This window comes from Mobula birostris, chromosome 1, assembly GCF_030028105.1.
Source record: "Mobula birostris isolate sMobBir1 chromosome 1, sMobBir1.hap1, whole genome shotgun sequence".
NCBI classification, from domain to species: Eukaryota; Metazoa; Chordata; class Chondrichthyes; order Myliobatiformes; family Myliobatidae; genus Mobula; species Mobula birostris.
In genome coordinates this window covers 32,368,052-32,392,155 of record NC_092370.1, presented here as the reverse complement: position 1 = coordinate 32,392,155, position 24,104 = coordinate 32,368,052, and the positions used below count along the sequence as shown (strand labels likewise).

The 24,104-nt window shown below is 40.0% G+C and overlaps 1 protein-coding gene across 6 annotated transcripts in view; it reads right to left on the bottom strand.

Annotated features, from left to right (window-relative positions):
• Positions 1 to 24,104, bottom strand: part of LOC140195332 (junctophilin-1-like) — a 156,608-nt gene that overhangs the window by 8,596 nt on the left and 123,908 nt on the right. The window contains exons 4-6 of one of the 6 annotated variants that reach the window (XM_072253466.1): positions 8,619 to 9,268; positions 5,402 to 5,497; positions 2,282 to 5,244 (exon numbers count right to left, since the gene is read on the bottom strand). In XM_072253466.1, coding sequence (XP_072109567.1) covers positions 5,417 to 5,497; positions 8,619 to 9,268 — 731 coding nt within the window. In that variant the 3' untranslated portion in view covers positions 2,282 to 5,244; positions 5,402 to 5,416. Of the gene's footprint in view, positions 1 to 2,281; positions 5,304 to 5,401; positions 5,498 to 8,618; positions 9,269 to 24,104 lie in introns of those variants that run through there. The other 5 variants (XM_072253476.1, XM_072253484.1, XM_072253504.1 and 2 more) reach the window with 5 other exon arrangements.

The following is a 24,104-nucleotide window of genomic DNA, read 5'->3' as shown; positions in this document are numbered from 1 at the left end:
CTGCAGATGTAGTCCTTGACCAGCCTCTCAAAGCATTTGCTTATTATTGAGGTGAGTGTGACAGACATGTTACCTTGGTCTTTCTAGGTACAGGAACAATAGTGAAGCAGGAGAGGACTCTACACTGAGAGAGGGAGGGATTAAAAATGTCTGTAAACACACCTGCTAGTTGTGCCACACATACTCTGGTGAGTACTCGCCCTGGGACGCCGACTGGTCCCGCAGCCTTGTGACTGTCCACTTGTTGGAAACACTTGTGTACTTCAGTCTCAGAAATCACCAACATTGGCCCTTTCCTATCTCCCATTGTAATTTGTACCACACATTCTGATTACTGTTCAGAGGTCTGCTTATAAATCCCATTAGGGTATTTTTAACCTTGCAGTTTCTTAAGTCTACCCACAAAAATTCTATGTCTTTGGACCCTACTTCACCTATTTCTAAGTAGCTGCTTTCACTTCTAACCAATAAACCACCCCACCTCGCCTGCCTACTTGCGGGTCCTTTTGAGATGAGCTTGAATTCTATGAGTAATTGCTGTCAGTAATGTATTAGCTGGTATTTGATTAAACTATTGGAGTTACTGTAAGCTGCCGAGAGTCGAATGGTTTCTTAGCAGTAATGAGAATTTTGGTAATAAAATTTTGTCCACTTTATTAAAAACTATTCTTACCCAGTGAAGGCTTTGATGTATTGTCAGAAATTAGAACAGTAATAGAAAGCAATGAAATAGAACAGGGTATTCTGGACAATAATTTATCAATCAGGCAGAATCTTTAAAGAGAGAAAGGAAGTGATTTTAACTATTGGCATGACCACACCTTGTTGCTAGGATGGAGCAGTGGGATGGCAGTGGGGAAAAGTCATTTTTCAATTTCCAGACTGACCATCCTCTGGTCTTGTCCATTATTAATAAAACTGGCGAGTAAATCAATGGGAGAATGGAATCAGGGTTTCTCGCCAGACCAGAGCTGGAATTTCAGCAACATCTGGATGTTTGTTCTTGTTTTTAAATATTTTTGATGGTTATAATGTTATCAATGTTTTGTTTTTTTACATGCAATTAATATTTCTGTTTCTGGTGATGGCTCAGGTACCTGCTTAATAATTTTGGACGATAATGCTCTGCATCAGAGCTCTTGTGTTAATAGGTTATTTTGGACAACTATGTCCCATGGGATGGAAAGGATCTTAGATGCTAAACAAACTAGGTTTCAAACTAATGTGTGTGGGATAGTCTAGGACCAGAGGTCACAACCTCAGAATAGAAGGATGTCCCTCTAGAACAGAGATGAGGAGGAATTTCTTTTGCCAGAGGGTGGGGAATGTGCAGAATTCATTGCCACAGATTGCTGTGAAAGCCAAGTCATTGGGTACATTTAAAGAAGAGGTTGATAGTCTCTTGATTAGTAAGTGCATCAAGGGCTGTGGGGAGAAGGCAGGAGAATGGGGTTGAGAGGGATAAATAATCAGTCAAGATAATCAGAAATGGTGGAGCTGACTCGATGGGCTGAATGGTGTTGTTATTCTTGTGGTTGTCATTGTGATGTCTGTGCCGGATGACCTGAAGAAGAATTATAAAGGAAAAAAATGCCAGTCTTACTATTATACTGATGGATTCATCTGAAGCAGCAGCAATCACGTCAGTTCACGCTTTACATGGTAATAGGTGTTTAAAAAAGGTTTAGTTGGCCTCCCAAGTGTGGGAGTGTTGCAGGGATGCTAGGTCCTTGAGAAGCCATCCTACTTCTTTGCTTGTGTTTTTTCATAATCTGACTTGCCTCGAGTCTGGAACAGCAAAATTCCCTACTCAACATTTAAACTGATTCTGTGCTGGGACACTACAGGTCACCACAACGTGTAGTTGTGTTTGACTGTGCTGCTGGGAAGCCTTTACTTTTTCAGTATGGTGTAGTCAATGCTAGGAAAACTGTATGACAAATAACAGCTACAAATTGCAAATTATAGATCAGTGTAATAAGTGTGATCCCAGTGTACTGCATCACTTAAAAGGCTCTGGGCCATCCCCAGGAAAGATTTCACATTTGTGCCTACCAGGTAACTTTTTTGACTCTGTGTTCTTGGTAGCACCAACATATGGTCTGAGCAGCTTACTATTCTAGTTGTCCAACAATATTCTGTTTATTGTGTGATAATATAACTAAGAAATGCAGACATGTCACAACTTGAATCAAATACTGTCACAACAAGAAGGACTAAGCAATCACTTGGCAAAAACAAAGTTTGATAGAAATCATTAAAGTTGCTTTATTTAACCATAAGTAAACACAGAGCAACAGTTATGATTAGATTCACTTTTTTTTATCAGTACAACTTGTCTTCATGTAATAGTACAATAATTATGAACACACTATTCATCACATCAGCAGATGCTGTGGTTCAGGTTAAACAAAATGATTTTTCTTTACTCTTCCTTGGATTTCATGTTACAGCAGCATTTTCTGCCTGATTATTTCTTTTCCAAAAATCTAACTACACATGTCTCTGTTTTGGTAATTTCTTCCTGTACTAGTCACAATCAGATACTGTATTGCAAAGCAAACGGTGGAGGTATATTTCCAATTAAGTCTTATTATTAACAACTAAAGATCTAACTATGTAATTGTTAGTTCAATAGAATTTAAGACCTTAGCAGTCCAAGGTCATTAACAACAATATTGGTGTGGAAACTAAATTTCTCCTGTAGTCTGGTTTTTAACCAACAGAATACTTGTCTCATCTGGGGTATTTTTAATAACTTGGGTGAACTACCAGTGTCTATCACAACACATATGGCAGCCTGCTTAAATAAAATGGTCTGATATATTGCTTGTCTTCTGACAGCAGCCCTTGGAGAAGTCTGGTTATGGTTGGGTGAATGAGAAGAATGGAAGCCTTTTCCAGGTTGCCATCCTCCCATGAGCTGTTTGTGAAAATAATTTTATTCTTGCTAATTTTTAAGTGACTTCTGTGTCAGCCTTAATAAGATTGACTTTAAATTGGGAGATGATGTATTGAGATTCATTTGGATCTGGGAGACTGCACTATAAAATTAGTGCCTTTTGGTCCCCATTTAGCAATTGGACAAAGTATGATATATTTGATTTAACCATGCTCAGGAGAAATACAATACTAAAACAACTCATTTTATTATTTCCTGCATGTGCAAAATTGGTCAATAGATCTCAAAAAAAGCTAACATCTGAGTAGTAGCTGTCATTCAGATAACTAGCGCACACAATGTGACTGTAGGAACAAATAATAGTTTTATTCTCAAGCAATTACAGTCAAGTAAACTGCACAGAACAAATAATGGATGATAGGTTTACAAAGAACAGAATTAAATAATTCCAAGGTTCAGAACACCAGAAAAAGACATTCAAAATGTTAGAATATATAACAATTTATCGACAACTCACAAGAATTGTCCACTTGGCGCATTGTTTGATAAATATAAAGATGTGTATAGCATGTCATTTAGTTTAAAAAAAGACAAAAGGATCCATGCTAAAATAGAGCTGTGTACATTTAGAAAAATGCCAGCAGTTTCTGGCTCATGCTTCTTAAAAAAGCTCATGATTTTAATATAAGAAAATTCCTTTTTTTAAAATTAAATTACTAAAGTGAACTTCATTTCCAAAAAACATTCCCAACAACTCTTGATTTTTGTGCCAGACAAAAAAGTTTCTACATAAAAACTTCCGTTACTTTTGCACTGACCCAAAGACACATTCTGAGATAAACTTCTATCTGAAGCAAGGTCAGCTTCGATGCACACTGGTGACAATTTCTCTTTTATTCTCTTTTCCTTTTCAACTTCTCTTCTTCACCACACTGTTCACATACATAGGATTTTGAACACACCTCTGCAAAAAACACCATCTATTACCGATCTGAAATCAAACCGATTTCAGATAATAAGTTATGTAGCATCTATTAACTCCACAGGACTGATTCCTTGAAATTGTGTCCCAATGATACTATTTTGCATGGAAGCATGCAAACTAACATACGGGTTACATTTAAAATCAGTACCTGTAGAATAGTACATCTTTCTGCAACGCATTATATATAATCTGTTTTAAGTTATGCAGCCCTTACTTTTTCGGAGATTAATATCAATCTAGTGCTCTAGTCTAAAATCAACCACACCAAATACTCAACCCTTTGAAATAAACATGCCACTACAAATAACATGAAGGTTGATAAAGCAAAATGGTACAGAAATCACCATTGACTATATTAGAGTCAATTAAAATAATTAAGACGGATATTCAACAAACATTCCAAATAAATCCTTTGAGGCCAATACTTTTGAGGTAAACATGATCATTTCTGAAGACTTGTGAAGGCATCAGCTTCGTTAACATTCAGATTACAATGCTCTACCTGAATGGATTCAACACTATAAAATTAACTCCTTTATTTAAAAAGAAAATCCACATGCAAAAAGAAAACCCCATCCTTAACTCTGGTTTCTTGGTGTTGACACGTATGCTAATCTGTATTAGTGGTCACCACACTTCAGAAAATCTCATTAACTGAATGGAGGCTCCAAATTATGTCACTGAAGGCAAAGAAAAGGAACTCATTCTGATTTTAAATAAATGCTCTAAATATTAGACAAAAAGAAAAGCTTAATCAGTGACAGAAAATGTATAACTTTCATGCAAAAAAAGTGTGTGAACTGTTAATTTCAAAATGTCTGGAACACTGTACAAGATGATATGAGCAGCAGGTAATGGAATAAGACTGGTTGAGTGACGCTGCTAATGTATTTCTTTTAACGAGATATGAGAAGCCACTGGAAATTGCATTCACAGCACAGAATCTTCCAACCACATTCCTCTGGCAGCCGTCTCCTTCTCCCAACTGCATGGCAAGACAGTAAAAAAGTAAGGCATCTGTTACCATCCATCAACATAAAGCGCAGTCTGTACATTTCCAGTGAAGTCACACTCTGCAAGAGCAGATGGAACAGCCATACACTTCAGTGGTTAGGCTGGTTCAGCAGATTTTTCCAACAACATGGCCACTTGCTTCAGTTTCAGAGGATCCAGAGCCACAAATCACCGCCAGGGAACACATCAGCCCCTGACTTAATTTCCAAGTCTCATCTTTCTTGAGCACCACACCAAATTCAAGTCTCTTTCCCTGTGTCTCAGCATGTCTGGTGTCAGTAATAGGGCTGATGGAACAACTGCAGAGAACGGACGGCTAACACCCTTAATTTTCATGACTTCACTGAAGGGTCAAAACAGTTAGATCATTAAATAATTATGTTGAATCACATTCAGGCACAGCTATAGTCAAACAAGAAAAAATGAACAGTTTAATGACAGTGATAACGGAATAAAGTAAAATTTTATAAAGTCTTTAATGAGTTAAATTAAATTCTTACCTTCGCAAATTCTTGTCAAGTCAGGAAATGGACAAAAAGAATAGCTAAACCAATATTCAACAGCATAACCATGATGACCAAGATTGTATTTGGACTCTGTAATTTTTGTAAATAAGATTTGTTATCAATGCAGGTGATGCAAATTATTTCAGCAGCATAATTTGAATGCATCTTTTAAAAATAACTGCGATACCATTTCATTTCTAGACGGCTTCCTCACAATCTCATTGTGTTACACTGTGTAAGTTAATTACTAAATGCTAAAAATTACCATTCCACAAGTAGCCATGATTAGTTTTAACAGCAATTTTGCAGGACTATACAGCTGAAGCCCTATTGCTAAAATGGGACTGAGCATTAGTCAAGCGGACACTGACGTAATCATTTCTGATTTGATGTATGATAATTTTTTATGTATCCCTCACCAGGTAATAATGACACATTTAACAAAGTAATTAAATAAGTTTATAACATATTGTACCATCAAAGGTACAGGATCTTACAAGCAGGCACTTACAAGAGAGAGAAAAGACCAAGTGAAAATTCATACACTTTACCTGTTGAATGAGTCATGCAGACTGAACCTCATTTAAATTTAATTGGTATATTTTTTAAAGGCAGTAACTTATCAAGGTTACATTCAAATATTCTTATCTTTTCCTAGTTTGCAGATAATCTTTTTAAAAATGTGGTTCTGACATATATTAATACTTTACTAATGAGTTCCTCCAAAGTACATGGAACAGGTGATCACAGCAGCAGTTGAGTTGAACAAGTCACCCACAAAATTGAAAAAAAATGGCAGGTTGGTTCCAGAACAGAGAGAGCTGGTCCAATAGTTTGTGACTCTTAAAAGCGGTCATTGTATTCAGATTTCCAGCCTCTAAAACAACTAATTGTCTAAATGTGAGAACTGTGGCCTCAGTAAGTATATGTTAATTAGCCATTGGGATTTGGCCAGTGAAAGGAGTTATTGGTCAGAAATGAGGACTTTTAATTTTGTTTGGAGCAGAACTTGCTGAAATGGCTTTCACCAAATTGCATTGCCAGAGGTAATATCCTTAAATGTCAACTGTAAGCTAAACAGGACTCGGTCTTTGGTGGATGCTTGGCTGGATGAATGGGATGTTTGTATTTCCCTTTTTGTTGCTAAAATAAAACAAATAGACACAATTGAATATAAAATCGTTTAGCTTACTTTTTTATAAAATGTAAACTTTGCTAGACAGAACTAAAAGTAGCTACATCTGTCCGTTTGCACCAAACTGGATTTGAAACACTCTGATGAAGAGTCTCGGTCTGAAATGTCCATTCTTTGTTCCTTTCCATAGATGCTGCCTGATCTGCTATGTTCCTCCAATATTACTCTGGATTTCCAGCATCTACAGAATCTCTTGTATTTTGGATACTTGCTTCTTGCATCAGTTACAATGTCTTGGGGCAGCAATGGCAACGGGAACGGCCAATGGTGGGCCATGAATTATTCTTGGCACTTTATCAGATCTTCAAAGACAATTAACAGTGTGGAAACGGTGACTACATTATGCCTTGGGCTTCGGTCTCTTGGCCACTCTATCATGGGTCTTGTTGTAAGCCCTTCAGAGAACATTAAACATCAATCCTCTGTAACTTCTCGAAAGGTTTAATCAAGTTACTCAGGGAGAAACTACTCTTTAAAATTTTCACATTGGGCTCTCTTTGATGAATCTATAAATTCAAGTTTATAGTTTCTCTCGGAATATTTTTTCCTCATTATTTGCTTAACATTAATTCATGATGACTGACCTCGAATTATTTAGCCAGTAAGTCAGTTTAAACTATGGTACCATATTAGCAGCCAATAAGTCTGCTTGCACGAAGATCGGACTGGAAAAGTGAAGCACCAGAGCCCAGAAATAAGCTCCACTGAGGGCCCAGTAAATCCAACCATGTATCTGAGCTGCCTCAAGCTGGGAATGAGACAACCAGGGACAACAGCAGCAGCAACAAGCCACCAATCAATAGTGGTTACCACTCATCCATAACCACCCACTTGCAGCCTGCCATCTGCCATCTAACCTCATGTAGTCACCTGTCCTGGACACAGAAGCTAGTTGAGTCAGACTCTGGCAAATTCATAGGCACATCAGAAGCACATAAAGATATTTAACCTTCCAGCCAGCCTATTTCAGAATGCCAATTGCTTGCTCAAGGGTTGATTCCCATTTTGGAAAGTATTGTGGTCTGATGTAGCAGATAGGCTAGTTCCTGCAAGCAAAGAGATCACTGAGCATATTAGTAGCTTAACTATAAGAATTGTAAGGGTGCAGAGGAAACAAGGTTGGCAGGGAGAACAAAAGCCATGCCCAGTGTTAGTGGATTGAAGAAGTTATACACACAAAGTGCTGGAGGAACTCAGCAGGCCAGGCAGCATCAATAGAAAAGGGTAAACAGTCAATGTTTTGGGCTGAGCCCCCTAATCAGGACAGGAAAAAACGACACGAGGAGTCAGAGAGTAAGAAGGTGGGGGGGGGGAGGGGAGGAAGAATTACAAGGTGATAGGTGATACTGGGAGAGGCGGAGGGCTGAAGTAAAGAGCTGGGAACTTGATTGGTGAAAGAGATAATGGGCTGGAGAAGGGGTAATCTGATCGGACAGAAGAGAAGACCATGAAAGGAAGGGAAGGGCGGGGAGAGGAGCACCAGAGGGAGGTGATGGGCAGATGAGATAAGGTGAGAGAGGGAATTGCGAATGGTGAAGGGGGAGTGGTGAATTACCAGAAGTTCTTCTTGGGCTTTAATTATATTTCTATTAACCTTGTCTCGATCCTGCTTCAAACTCTGAGATAAGGATTTTTATCTTTCTAAGTAAAAGGGTTTGTTTCCCATGATGATGTTGGGGCACTTTATCTGGCCAAACATGGTTAAAAAAAACATGGCTTTTATTTTATAGATTTTGATTTGCTCTAAGTAGCTGATTTTTAAAGGTTTTATTCTCCATGGAAGTATTTTTAGAAGATCTACAGGTTCACAAGATGTTTATCTTGATTGTCTAGATGTTTATCTTGAATGTCTGGAAATTTATCTGGATTGTCTAAAAGACATTGAAGGATATTGGCTGAGAGGTACTTTGCAGGTAACAGGAACTGCTCTGAGATTTAATCTCAACATTTCTTTTTCCTTTAGTAGAACCTGACAAAAAGTTGTAGGAAGCTGCATAATAACCGTTGGATACATACCGTCTCTTCCATTTCTTCTGATTCTTCCACACTATCATCACTTGATTGAGATCTCAACAGTTTCTTTGGTTCTGGAACAACAATGGATAACTGTTTCTTCAATTTTGGCTCCAATTTTTTCTCTTTGACAGAAGACTTTATAGACGACTGCCTTGCAGGTGTCAGTTTTGGTATGGGCGGTTGCCTTCCAAGTACCATTGGTGTGGGATTGGCATGCTCTTCTGGCTCTTCGGGAGGCAGTTTGACATCTGTGCGCACCAAGTAACTATGGTACGCGCTGTGCAACTGTCCATTGCCAGCAGCTGTAGAACTGAAAGCTGCTGACTTTGGCTGTATCCACTCGCTGTTCTGCTTGGCGGAGCTCTTTGATAGCTGCCTATTCATTGAAGCGCTCGAAAAATCCTTGTTTACACTGCTGGCGGAGCCCTTATTCCAACTGGTATTCGGCGTTTTCTTGTATATTGGTGGCGAAGGAGGGGGTGTTGGGCCAGGACTTTGTTCAGGACTCTGTGATGGTGTTGTACCTTTCCTGTAGAAATGGGGACTGTTATTGGCTGATGCTGGTTTTGTTTCCTTTGGAGGTGGAGGCTCTTCTTTTTTCTCTGTATATCCCATTGCCTCCTGCATTCTCTGCTTAATGTAATCGAGACCTATAGAAGTAAAGAATATATTTACTAATCAACTGTGAGTGAAATGCTGACAGTGAGGAGAAATAAAAAAAGTTTTGAAGGAGAGAATGAATCCAATTTAACGTTGTAGCTAACAATACAGGCATTGCATGAAAGCCATGAAGGCAATATCTGCACCTTAAATCTAATTTATTTTTGTATATTTCCTTATTCTTTATCATTGTTAAATGCTGTTTTTTGTTGCATGTCGTGCCAACACAGCACAGCAAATTCCTAATGCATGTAAATGTAAATGGCAAATGAAATTGATCCTTGACTCAATTAAATATCAGTTGGTCAAAGATACAAGAAAATTAATATCCACAAAATTTAGTGTAAATCGCTATAACCTATATGTTTGATTTTTGAGCATTATGGCAGAAAATTTAAACAGATTGGAAAAGCTGGTATGTCTTTGAAGGGCAAAGTTGGTGAGAGCTAACAATTAACTTCAAACAGTGTGGATTATTCATTCCATTCCAGAGGCAGCTCCTTTCGGAGACAGGTACCTGAATATGACTGGGATTGTTGGATGGAGCATGCTAGGTTTGGGGCTGAGTATACACATGTAGAAGACAGGGTTGGGGTTGGGACCCGGTGCCAAGAGAGGGAGTAGGTCTGTGGGAGAGCTGTAGGAGGTCAGAGGGTGGTTGGGAGAGGAAGGAAGGAAGTGAAGGCCTCAAGGTCTGTGAGGATAGCAGGATTGAGGGGCCGAAGGGAGTGTGGAAGTAGGGATTGGAACAAGAAGGAATGCTGGGGGCAAGGTAGGTGTGCGTGTGTGTAATATATATATATATGTATGTGAGAAAGTTTGTGCACATGTATGGATGGTACTCTGGGCAAAAATACTGGTTGGCAAGTGAATGTGGCTCTCACAGTGAGATTTCTGTTTTGTCATAGTTGAGCCCATTTGAAAAATAATGAAAAATACACTGCCCTATTTCAGGTCCTCATTATTTGCCCGGTTGACTGAAATATCAACCACAAACTTGTTAGTGGATGTCGCCATGTCACCTGAATCTGATAAAAAGTTCACAAGAAGTGCAACAATGAAAAACAAGCAGATGAGGTGAAGAAAATATAGGACATTTGGGAAATTTGATGAAACTTTAATAAATGAGGAAAGAAATCTAATGAGGTTAAATGGAAGACAAACTGCAAACAGAACTGAAGACTAGGAGCTAAAGGAAATTTCTTGGGCCTTTTGTTGCAATAAAGGACAGAATAAATGAAAACAAATGGAAACTCAAAATGGGCTGAAGTTGAACCTAAGTTGATTAGTCTGAAATTACTTGTTCTGCTTTGCAAAGTGTTCCTTTTTTCAAAGTAAATACACCCATCTTTAACAAAAAATCCTATTGAATAGCCTGACACTTATACATTGTTCTTCTCCTAAAGAAATTTTGTCTGCAGCAATAAACCACATAGACCACAGAGTCAATGATTTCTAAGTTTTCTGTCAGTCTCACATACAAACACGCAGGGGCAAATACTGACATGCAGTGCATACTTGGGATCATCTTCCCACTCTGGAAGATGACTACAAACCAACACCAATCCGGGCACCAAAGCATTTCTAGGTCAGAGGAAATAGAAAACTAGGTCATAGTAAAGTTCTTTGAAAAAAAACTGACTGGTTGACTTCGTTCATCAAGCCTTCTCCCCCACTAACAGGAAGTTAGTTCAATAGGTAGATATCTGAATATTAGAATGCCTCTTATAAACTTCTGCAGAATTTAATTCCACATGTACTCCAGATCTTGATAACCTCTATATTCCTTAGTTCCAATTTTCTCTTGAGCTAGACCGCTGGTTCTTAGTTTAACAATATGCTGTCTCATTTCATAAATTTGAAAATTGCCACTTAAATCCCAGATACTCCTGCATCTCGAGAGAGCTGGAATCATCTGGGTAAATTTCTGAACGTTCTCCGGGGCATTAATATCTCTCTTTAGCCCACAGTTGTGCTGTGGTCCAGCCAGGAAAATTTGTGTATTTGTTGGCTGGTGTTTCTAATTTATCTGTAACAAATAAATGCCAACTGTATTTAACTAAGATATGTTTCTTCAAGTTAAACTAATTTCTTCCTTAATAATAACCCCCAGTAGCTTTCCACTACTGTTTTAGACTGACATTGAAGTAGAGAACGTGAATGAAGCAAGTTGCTTCATGGGGACGTGATACCAGATGATTTTGCTGGAAGTAGCATTTTTATGATGTACATTACAAAATTTCAATGAAAATTATTTCTTTAATGAGAGAGGGCAGAGAATGGCCAGACTGGTTCAAACAGAGAAGAAGGTAACAGTAACTCAAAACCACACATTACAACAGCGGTGTGCAGAACAGCATCTCTGAACACACAGCACATCGAACCTTGAAGTGCATGGGCAACAGCAGCAGAAGACCACAAGCATGTCACCACAGACTACCTGGAGATTCATTTTCTTGAAGGCATTCACAGTAGAACAGAGAAATACATTAGAATCAATGAAAAACTACACACAAAGACTAACAAACAATCAATATGCATAAACTGCAAATTTAAAAAAAAATCAGTAAATAAATACAAGTTGAGTACCCCTTCTCTGAAATGTTTGGGGTGGGAAGTGTTTTAGAATTTGGATTTTTTTAAATTTTGGAATATATAATGAGCTAGCTTGGAATCATCATAATTTCCGACTCTGAATTTATGAGCTACCAGTAAGTAGTCTATATCTTACACTTGTTCATCACACATATGCACTTAACAATAAAAATCATTACATACCATTAATATAATGAAAATATAATGTGTGCAAGGTAACAAAAGCAGCACAACAGCATAGGGAGAGGGTACCTGAATCAGCTGCTGAACAACAATACACAACGGCAGGCTTTCAATCTCCACCTACGATGCCTTGTTTTGATTAAAAGGTTACAGTACTCTATATTTGTAATTTACTTTTTTTAAGGCTTTATGTAAGGAATAAAAACAATCAGCATTGTAGACGTGTTCTGGTATTAGATTTTCACCAGCGACGATCTTGCCAAACTCATCAACGAATTTCTCCGCAGCTTCGTGATCAGCAGACACTTGATATTTAAGATTTTAAAAATCTTTAAAAATTTAATGCTGTGCCTTTTCTTAAATTTCTGCAACCAGCCTGCTGAATATTCACAGTTACCTTCGATTTTCAGTTTGTTGTGACAGGTCTTCGCTTGTTTCAAGATCAACATCCCATTAAGTGGCATATGTTCACTCTGATCTTCATTTCTCGCTTTACACAATGTTTTTCTATTTTTCATTAACTTCTGCTCATTACATATGTGGGGCCACTTCTCAGGACTGCTTGTGGTATGCAGAGACCTGCACTCAAAAAAATTTTGGATTTTGGAGATTTTTGGATTTTGAAATATGGAGCACTCAACCTATAATACTGAGAACATGAGCTCTAGGGTCCTTAGGTTGTGCAATCAAATCAGAGTTGAGGTGAGTGAGTTATCCACGCTGGTTCAGGAGCCTGATAGTTCCTGAGCCTGGTGATGTTGGACCTAAAGCTCCTGTACTTCCTTCCTGATGGCAGCAGTGAGACGAGAGAATGGCCTGGATGGTGGAGGCCCTTGGTGATGGATGCTGCTTTCCTGTGGCAGTGTTCCTTACAAATGTACTCAATGTTGGAGAGGGTCTGGGCTGTGTCCACCACTTCAAAAGTAGCTGCAATTTCAGATTATATTCAGACGCTTGTTTGAAGTTCCAAATATCCTCATTATTTAGAAGGAGGCATGAGTGACTCACAACTGTCAAGTTCATTTTTAGCTCTTGCCACACTCTTACAGAAAACATACGGGGCCATCGGAAGCTGAAGGGGATGCAGAAAAGTTTTGTGAGGGCTTGAACTACAAGGGGAGACTGGATAGGTTGAGATTCTTTTCCAAGGAGGAAAGGCGGCTGGGGGTTGAACTTATAGAGATTTATAAAATAATAAGGGGCAAAGATATCATTTTTGCAGATAGGATAGTCTAAAATAGGGCCCAGATATAGCTCAGTTGGTGGAGCACCAGACTTTTAATCTGAGGGTCCAAGGTTCAAGTCCCTGGTCTGTCATTGCATTTTACGGCCAAGTTGGTGCGGTCTTTCATTGATTCTATTATAGTTATTATTCCATTATGGATTTATTGAGTATGCCTGCAAGAAAATGACTCAGAGTTGAATTTGGTGACATATATGTACTTTGAAAATTTACTTTGAACTTTTAAAACTAATTATATGGTTATATGGTTAAAGGGCATAAGTTTGAGGGGAGAGGGGAAACATTTAAAGGGGAACTGAGGGGCAAGATTTCCATACAGAGGATGACAAATAACTGGAATGGCCTGCCTAGGATGGTGGTAGAGGCAGGTCCAATTACAATGTTTAAGAAAACACTTGGACAGATACATAAATAAGAATGGCTTTGATGGATAAGTAGCAAACACAGGCAAATGGGATTACTTTAGATAGGCACCTTAGTTGGTATTGGCAAGTTAGGCCAAAGAGTCTGCTTCCACACTGTCTAATTCTATGAACCTGTTCAGTAATGGCTGGTGCAAGTAGGTTTTTAATCCCTGGAGGAGAAAGCTGTTGTGTTCCAAAACATGGTACACTATGTCTTTAATCACCTTATTTCCAAATGATAACTCTAGATATTCCATTGCTTTTCTATTTAACAGGATATGTTTTGTTCATTTTGAATAAAAGTAGGGCTTGCAGGTTCCTCATTTAATTATATTTCTCTCATTATTTTGTCGTTGCCTTGGAAACACATTTAACCAATGTTGCATAAACCAGAAAGCTTAAACCCAGCTGAAACATAAGGCCTTGGGGCTTTTGATACAAGTTTATATTAGATCATCTCTATAATATTACAAACTAGTAACTTGGTTTAGCCTAGAAAGAATGGCCTTGCATATTGTGTTATGCTGAAAAATCGTTTTTAAATACCCATGAAATGAAAATCCTTTCAATCAAGGTTTGCAATTATTCTGTAAAATAAAAATTGTGACTCAGTGGTTGACAGCCAATCTTTAACTTTCAAAGTGTGAACTTGCAATTAAAGGTAAAAAACAAAATGCCAACAAGACGCAAATTAAGTTTTACACCACTGGGCAAAAATGATTTTCTATTGCTGCTTCATACCATGAGTCTTAATTGTCCATTCCTACTTCCTGGCAGTGACTGAGGACCACAGCACCAGTGGAGAAGACTATGAAGTTATTGTCGGGGGGGGGGGGGAGGTGGAGTTTATACAGGATTGCTTTGAATTGGACCATATTCAGGGATTCATCTTTGGTTCTGAACGTGCCACAGTCGTCATCGACTTCACCAAGACCTATGTAAAGGAATGTGTGCCTCTATTGTGTCTTCCGATGGCGTGTTGGCCTTCATCAACCGAGGAATTGAGTTCAAGAGCCGTGAGGTAATGTTACAGCTATATAAGACCTTGGTCAGGCTCCACTTGGAGCACTGTGTTCAGTTCTAGACACCTCACTACAGGAAGGTTGTGGATACTATAGAGAGAGTGCAGAGGAGATTTACAAGGATGTTGCCTGGATTGGAGGGTGTATCTTATGAGAATAGGTTGAGTGAACTTGGCCTTTTCACCTTGGAGTGACAGGGGATGAGGGGTGACCTGATAGAGTTGTATAAGACGATGAGAGGTATTGATCGTATGGATAGCCAGAGGCTTTTACCCAGCACTGAAATGGCTAACACAGGGGGGCATAGTTTTATGGTGCTTGGAAGTAGGTACAAGGGGGGTGTCAGGGGTAAATATTTCACACAGAGAGTGGTGGGTGCGTGGAATGCACTGCCAGTGATGGTGGTGGAGGCAGATGCAATAGGGTCTTTTATGAGCCTCTTAGGCAGGTACATGGAGCTTAGAAAAATAGAGGACTATGTGCTAGGGAAATTCTAGGCAGTCTCTAGAGTAGGTTACATGGTCAGCACAACATTGTGGGCCGAAGAGCCTGTAATGTGCCGTAAATTTCTATGTTCCCAAATGCGATGCCCTGGGTGAAACAGGACTGAATAGATCTATGCTCAGGAATGATGATCAAGACACCTACCAAGTCCAGATATGACCTCTAGAAGGCTATCACAAGAACAAGGTGACAATCCTGGATGAAGCTAGAGACATCGATGATCGATAGCTGTGGCAGATTACAATCAGCAGAGATCAGAAACCTCATCTCCTCCCCCCTGACCATCACCACAGGCACACCTCAGGGCTGTGTGCCTAGCCCCCTGCTCTACCCTCTCTATACTTATGGCTGTGTAGTTAAGCGAAGCTCCAACATCAGCTAAAAATTCGCTGATGAAACCGTTATTGTTAGCAGAATCATGCAGAGTGGTGGTGCGTGGAAGAAGTTACCAGGGAGAGCAGTGGAAGCAGGCAGTTTGGTTGAGTTTAAGAGGCTTTAAGATAGACACATGAATATCAAGGAAATGGAGGGATAGAGATGATACACCCAAAGAGGACAATGAGTCGAAATTGACATTAAGATCAGCACAATATTGTGGGCTGAATGGCCTGCCCAGTGCTTTACTGTTCTCTAAACTGGAATACACAGATAACTATTCACACAAAATACCGATAATTTTAATGTATCCTACCACTATTATATTTTAAAAGTTAAAAAGACATAACTGCACCAAGTAGATAAATACCTAAGAACTATTACAAAGTCTCGGTAACGTTTAGCATTTTATGTAAACAGGGCTGCTGTCATAATGGCAGAGCTAAGTATCTTTAGTAACAAACATTGGTTACAAAGAATGGTACATTTGATACAAGAGGTTTTAGATTGAAGGACCAGAATGTTTGAATTTGAATGCGATGTTAGCCTTCATTTCAAGAGGACTAGCATATAAAAGCAAGCGTGTAATGTTGAGACTTTATAAAGCTCTGGAAGGTCACACTTGGAGTACTGTGAGCAGTTTTGGGCCCCTCATCTAGAAAGGATGAGCTGACACTGGACAGGGTTCAAAGGAGGTTTTTGAAAAATGATGCCAGGATTGAATTATCTTGTCATATGAAAAAGTATTTTTATACACACATTCATTCTCTCACTCTCCTTTTTCTCCCTCTGTCCCTCTGACTATACCCCTTGCCCATCCTCTGGTTCCCCCACCCCCACCTTGTCTTTCTCCCTGGGCCTCCTGTCCCATGATCCTCTCATATCCCCTTTGCCAGTCACCTGTCCAGCTCTTGGCTCCATCCCTCCCCCTCCTGTCTTCTCCTATCATTTCAGATCTCCCTCTCCCCCTCCAACTTTCAAATCTCTTACTAACTCTTCCTTCAGTGAGTCCTGACGAAGGGTCTTGGCTTGAAACATTGACTGAACCTCTTCCTAGAGATGCTGCCGGGCCTGCTGCGTTCACCAGCAACTTTGCTGTGTGTTGCTTGAAAAAGTATTTGATGGCTTTGGGCCTGTATTCACTAGAATTCAGAAGAATGAGGGGTGACCTCATTAAAACCAATTGAATGGTGAAAGGCCTTGATAGAGTGGATGTGCAAAAGATGTTTTCAATGATGAGAGAGTCTAGGGCCAGAGGACACAGCCTCAGAATAGAGGGGCATCCTTTTAGAATAGAGATGAGGAGGAATTTCTTTAGCCAGAGAGTAGTGAATCTGTGGAATTCATTGCCACAGGCAGCTGTGGAGGCAAAGCCTTTAATAATAGTTAAGGCAGAGGCTGATAGATTCTTGATTGGTCAGGGCATGAAGGGATATGGGGAGAAGACAGGAGATTAGAACTGAGAGGAAAATTGGATCAGCCATGATGAAATGGTGGAGCAGACTTGATGGGCCAAATGGCCTAATTCTGCTTCTATATCTTGTGGTCTAGAAAGAAAGAGTGCCATCAGAAAATAACAAATACTAAAGCTACCACCATAATTAAAAGTAAAGTATGATGATACCATTTATTTTTGATCATAGACATAATGGTGTCATCTTAAAAGTACAATGTAGACAATAGTCACTTCTTTGGATAACCAAGCACAGGCAGTTGACTATGGGGAAAAGATGACAAAGGGAGGACTGTCCAAGTTGGTACAATAGAGATTATCTAATGACTTTTATAAAGGAGCAGGGGAGGGAGAAGGGAAATTCATTCTGTGATGTTAAACAAAGATCCATTTAACAAATAGTCTCTTTAGATTTAACTACATCCACACTTATCGGATCGTATCTGGCATGGCTTTGCAATTCATATTTTGGGAATATTAATGTTTTCAGAATAAATGGTAATGGTTTAGGCAGTGGGGAACAGGATTTGTCTTTGAGCAAAAGAATGTTCTGTAGTTGTTTTAAGATGGGGTCCATACAAGACGAGTAGGAGAAAAAACTCAAGGATACCACTCTTATTTTTATACAGTGTCACAATCGTTTTTATACAGTGATTGCAATCCTTGATTGAAAGGATTTTTGTTTCAGATGATATTAAAAAAATATTTTTCAAAACAACACATCATTTAAGGTCATTTTTTTTCCTAGGCTAAACCAAGCTAATAGTTAGTAATGTTCTAGATATGATCCATTCCACATTTACAGTTATCCTGGTTAAATTTTCAAAAAATATGTTAAACTGATTAAGCAGTAAAGTTCTAGAAATTATCTACTCTAAACTGGCACAAAATATCTCTAAACCATTACCTTCCTGCTGGGTTTAAGCACAATTATTTGTGCTCATTTGGCACTGAACAATAAAGACAGAAGTAGAAATTTCCAAATAAGGGGAAGAGTAGCAAAAATATTTTATTCATCCCTATCAAAAAAGATTAACATGAAATCAGATCTTGCTCTGACAAGATCACGGTTTTGCCATTTATCTTGGATAATGTTGACTTTCTAGATTTTCTTGTAGTTTGTCAAAGCAGTTCTCTTATTTTGAACACTTAATTTAAAACAGAGTCACAGCAAGGATTCTGTGTTATCTACAAGCAGGATAATCATCCGGGAGGTAACTGGGTTCAAGCATCGTCATGCGGACTCCAGATTTCCAAACAGAAAGTGCAAAACTGGAAAAATAAATTGCACTTAAACCTTTCCATAAGAGATGAAATAAAAATGTTCATAAAATGTATATGAAAGAGAAAAAGCAATCAAGAAATTATTTATAAGTGCAAAGTGAATTCCTTTCATGAAGGAATGATTTCCTGAAGGAACAGTAGCTAGCCATTTAGTGGTAATTAGCACTTGTTATGTTTTTCACTCCTGACTGAAGAAGCTGTGACTTTTTAACCTGTATTGGAATTGAGAATAATGGCTTAGTCCAGATCCTGACTGTGATCCCTGTAGCTGTGGAAGGGTTTGGTCTCAGTGTCAGCAACTTTCATTGTTCAGTGTATGGACGAATCTAAGATCTGTCCTCATTTTCCACCTACCCCCTACTCTTCCATAAGCTTTGTTAGTTATAAGATGTTTCAAGTTGCAAATGTTTATGGGCATTGTTGTTTTTGTAGGTTATATTCTGTACGGATGGAAAGTGGTGATAATCTCACTATTCTTGGTACAACTACATGTGAGCTATGAAGTGTATGTCCACAGTGGGGAATTAAATGTGAATCAATACCTTTCATTTCCCAAAGTGAAAAGGAATACTGCTTAAGTCTGTATGTAAAAGTGAGGAAAGATTCTGAATGTGTAATTACACCACAGCTATGAACAGAAAATACGCAGAGAATGACGACTGCCAAAAAAAAGCAAAATTCAGCGATATGAAGAGACCTGTCCAAAAATTAACTGGCCATAAATATAAGCAGACCAGTTCCCCTACGAGTCAGCAGATTGGTAGGGGAACATCTTCAACCACAAATAGAAACACAATTTTCTTGACAGAAAATTGAGATTGTTGGATCTCCTGTTTTGAGTATTAGATCTGACCTCCGACCTTCAGAAAAGCAGCTGATGTATGTACCATATAATCTCCCACCGATGTCTATTGTGAATGTCAGCCTTTAACAATTTATAGTACTAGGAATGCCACAGACTCCCCAGCCTAACAATCAGCAACAACTAAAATATGATAGGGTTATTTCAAATTGTAAGCTTATAGGGAGTGAAGTGAAAAATAATGCAGTAATTCAGTGGTTTGAAGGCATTTACTTTCATAGTAGGAGAGGTGGTCTCGAGAAGACGCCCCATCCACCAAGGGTATTCAGGGAACAAATTCCCAATCTGAACTTCAAGAAGGAAAACTGTGTGAAGGTTTCAATGTCAGTAATGACGCTCTCACCGAAACCTCACATCTGCTGCAGGTATTCTACAACCTGAGTGGTGTTGTGACAGGCTGAAATGAACTTGAATGCATGTGGTTGTTTCTAGGCTACAGCTGGGAATATTCACTTTACTTCACCGTTTACTGTACGTAATTACACATTCCAGACTACTGGTGCCCTTTTATTCCAATAATGTTTACCATATTCTCCCTTGACAGAGAAAAGCGAGCTGAGGACTCAACGATGATGCAAGTGCCATTTCCTGTGCAAGCCTCCTTTTGTCAGTGCTGCATTTTGACTCCATTTTGTATCGGAAATGAAAGGAAGTCCACTCCCTGGAGACACACCTGGTCTCCGGGCACAGGCTGCAAGTCTCATTGGTCAGAATCAGATTTACTTTCACCGACATATGTCACGAAATCTGTTGTTTTGCAGCAGTAGTACAGTGCAATAGATTAAAATTACTAAAGAAATATAAAAATAAATACAGAGTACAAAGAGGGCAAAATAGCGAGATGGTGTCCAGAGATTCATGCATAGTTCAGTAATCTGATAGCAGAGGAGAAGCTGTTCCTGTTCCTGGAGTATTGTGTGCAGATTTGGTCCCCTAATCTGAGGAAAGACATCCTTGCCATAGAGGGAGTACAAAGAAGGTTCACCAGATTGATTCCTGGGATGGCAGGACTTTCATATGAAGAAAGACTGGATGAACTGGGCTTGTACTCGTTGGAATTTAGAAGATTGAGGGGGGAATCTGATTGAAACGTATAAAATCCTAAAGGGATTGGACAGGCTAGATGCAGGAAGATCGTTCCCGATGTTGGGGAAGTCCAGAACGAGGGGTCACAGTTTGAGGATAAAGGGGAAGCCTTTTAGGACCGAGATTAGGAAAAACTTCTTCACTCAGAGAGTAGTGAATCTGTGGAATTCTCTGCCACAGGAAGCAGTTGAGGCCAGTACATTGGCTATATTTAAGAGGGAGTTAGATATGGCCCTTGTGGCTACGGGGATCAGGGGGTATGGAGGGAAGGCTGGGGCGGGGTTCTGAGTTGGATGATCAGCCATGATCATAATAAATGGTGGTGCAGGCTCAAAGGGCCAAATGGCCTACTCCTGCACCTATTTTCTATGTTTCTATGTTTCTAAAAAATAGAGTGTGCATCTTCACATTCCTGTATCTCCTCCCTTAGTGTGTTCTCTGCAGAATATCCTGCAAAATCTGCCATACCTTCATTCAGCAGTAGGCTGCAGCTCTCATTGGACTGATTCTGGGTGTATGAAGCTATCTATTTGCACGTGTACGAGTTCCACACTTAAGGCCTCAGAGCGGAAATCATGCATGTAGTCATGAAAAATGGGATGCCATACTGAAACAAAGATTCCATTGCCTGGACTTCATGAGGGAAGCAATCCTGCTATGCACCATACCATCATAGAAATGCAGTAAATAGGGGCAGGAGTAGGCCATTTTCCACTTTGAACCTGTCCCAAGCATTCAACATGCCCTACCTCAAAGCCCCCTTGTGGCATTTTCCCTTTGCATCTAGAAATTGTCTGTCTCTTTCTTCAGATTATTCAGCATTTTTTTTCAACAACCTACTGTGATAGAACATTCCGTGATTTCACCATCCTCTGAGTGAGGACGTTTCTCAATATCTCAATCCCTTGCCTCGTAATCGCAAACGGCAACCCCTCATCCCGAGTAACACACACACAATGCTGGAGGAACTCAGCAGGTCAGGCAGCGTCTGTGGAAATGAGGAGCTAGTTGACATTTTCAGGACCCCTCATCCTAGATTCCTTCTCGTCGGGGGAGCATCATTCTCACTATCTTATCCTAACAAAATTTTGTGAGTTTCAGTCAGATACCCTCTCACTCTTATCGGCTCTAGTGGATACAAATTTGTCAACTTAACGAGTCCTCCTGTGGCATCCCAGCCATCATGAGGATCAGTCAGGTGAATCTTAACATAGAAACATAGACTAGTACAGCACAGTACAGGTCTTTCGGCCCACAATGTTGTGCCGACCCTCAAACCCTGCCTCCCATATCTGCCCCCACCTTAAATTCCTCCATATTCCTGTCTCGTAGTCTCTTAAACTTCACTAGTGTATCTGCCTCCACCACTGACTCAGGCAGTGCATTCCACGCATCAACCACTCTCTGAGTAAAAACCTTCCTCTAATATCCCCCTTGAACTTCCCACCCCTTACCTTAAAGCCATGTCCTCTTGTATTGAGCAGTGGTGTCCTGGGGAAGAGGCGCTGGCTATCCACTCTATCTATTCCTCTTATTATCTTGTACACCTCTAACATGTCTCCTTTCATCCTCCTTCTCTCCAAAGAGTAAAGCCCTATCTCCCTTAATCTCTGATCATAATGCATACTCTCTAAACCAGGCAGCATCCTGGTAAATCTCCTCTGTACCCTTTCCAATGCTTCCACATCCTTCCTATAGGGAGGCAACCAGAGCTGGTCACAGTACTCTAAGTGTGGCCTAACCAGAGTTTTATAGAGCTGCATCATTACATCGCGACTCTTAAGCTCTATCCCTTGACTTATGAAAGCTAACACCCCATAAGCTTTCTTAAATACCCTATCCACCTGTGAGGCAACTTTCAGGGATCTGAGGACATGTACCCCCAGATCCCTCTGCTCCTCCACACTACCAAGTATCCTGCCATTTACTTTGTACTCTGCCTTGGAGCTTGTCCTTCCAAACGATACCACCTCACACTTCTCCAGGTTGAACTCCATCTGCCACTTCTCAGCCCACTCCTGCATCCTATCAATGTCTCTCTGCAATCTTTGACAATCCTCTACACTATCTACAACACCACCAACCTTTGTGTCGTCTGCAAACTTGCCAACCCACCCTTCTACCCCCACATCCAGGTCGTTAATAAAAATCATGAAAAGTAGAGGTCCCAGAACAGATGCTTGTGGGACACCACTAGTCACAATCCTCCAATCTGAATGTACTCCCTCCACCACGACCCTCTGCCTTCTGCAGGCAAGCCAATTCTGAATCCACCTGGCCAAACTTCCCTGGATCCCATACCTTCTGACTTCCTGAATAAGCCTATCGTGTGGAACCTTGTCAAATGCCTTACTAAAATCCATGTAGATCACATCCACTGCACTACCCTCATCTATATGCCTGGTCACCTCCTCAAAGAACTCTATCAGGCTTGTTAGACATGATCTGCCCTTCACAAAGCCATGCTGACTGTCCCTGATCAGACCATGATTCTCTAAATGCCCAGCGATCCTATCTCTCAGAATCTTTTCCAACAGCTTTCCCACCACAGAATCTTTCCTGTATTCCCTCTATGGCAAGAATGTCCCTTAAGGGAGAAGACCAAAATTGTATGCAATATTCCAAGTGTGATCTCACCAAGGTTCTATAGAATTGTAGCAAGACTTCTGAACTGCTGTACTCTAATCCTCTTATTGTGAAGCTCAACGTATTAACAGCTTACAGCACTCGCATGTTTCTTTTTACTGACAGTTGCACAAAGTCACCCAGTTCTCTTTGTTGATCGAAGTAGCAGGAGTAGATGAGGAAAGAAGGAGAATGAATAAATAAGATGGTAACATAGAAATCCATTTTCCCACAGGTTACCCCTGAAGAGTTCCGTTGAGTGCAATACCAATTTCCGATTATCAGTAGGCCCCCACTTTACCTTCTGTCTGTCAATACTTTTGGCCATGAGTCAAAAAATTACCACATTAAAGAAACGTCCAAGCCAACATTATAAATAAATAAAATCTTGCAATACTGTTTGAAAAAGTCAACTGATTAATTGTATGTGTTGGTGTCTTTAAGTTCCTTTACGATGCTATCTCAAAAACCTGTGAGCAACCACTGAATTTCACGAGAAGATCTTAAGAGGAAGATCTCCAATATTTCTGAGCCAAAATGCCCTGATTTGGGCTACATTTTCTTAGCAGGAAGACCATCATTGTGGGATTGTAAATTGAATGACAGCCAACAGCAAAATCCCTGTTGATATTAATTTAGTGCTGATGGGGGATGGGGGGGAGAAAAAGAGTTTTCCTGACAAACAGATTCCAGACTTCCACTTCATGGGGGGCCACTGTCATTCCGCTGGGGAATGCCTCTACCGTAACCTGTGGCAACCGTGGTTCCACGAGGAGAAATATTGCCTTCCGGTGTAAGGTTCATGTACTCAAGCATAACTATCATCCTCAAGATGAGGCATCAAGGTCCCAATTCCAGAACAATACTGCCGAAAATCCCGTTTCTCAGAGCCTCGCCTGTGCTCTCATCTGGCATAAAGTACAAGGGAGTTCCTCTCACTCAGCAATAAGATCAATATTTATCCCTAGTTACTACAAAAACTTATGGTGATGCACCACAGAACAGGCCCTTCTGGCCCTTTGAACCAAGCGCCTAATCATGGGACAATTTACAATGACTAATTTACCTACCAACCGGTACATCTTTAGACTGTGGGAGGAAACCAGAGCACCCAGAAGAAACCCACAGAGTCATGGGGTGGGGGGATGGGTGAGAACATACAAACTCCTTACAGACCCTGAAGAAGACTC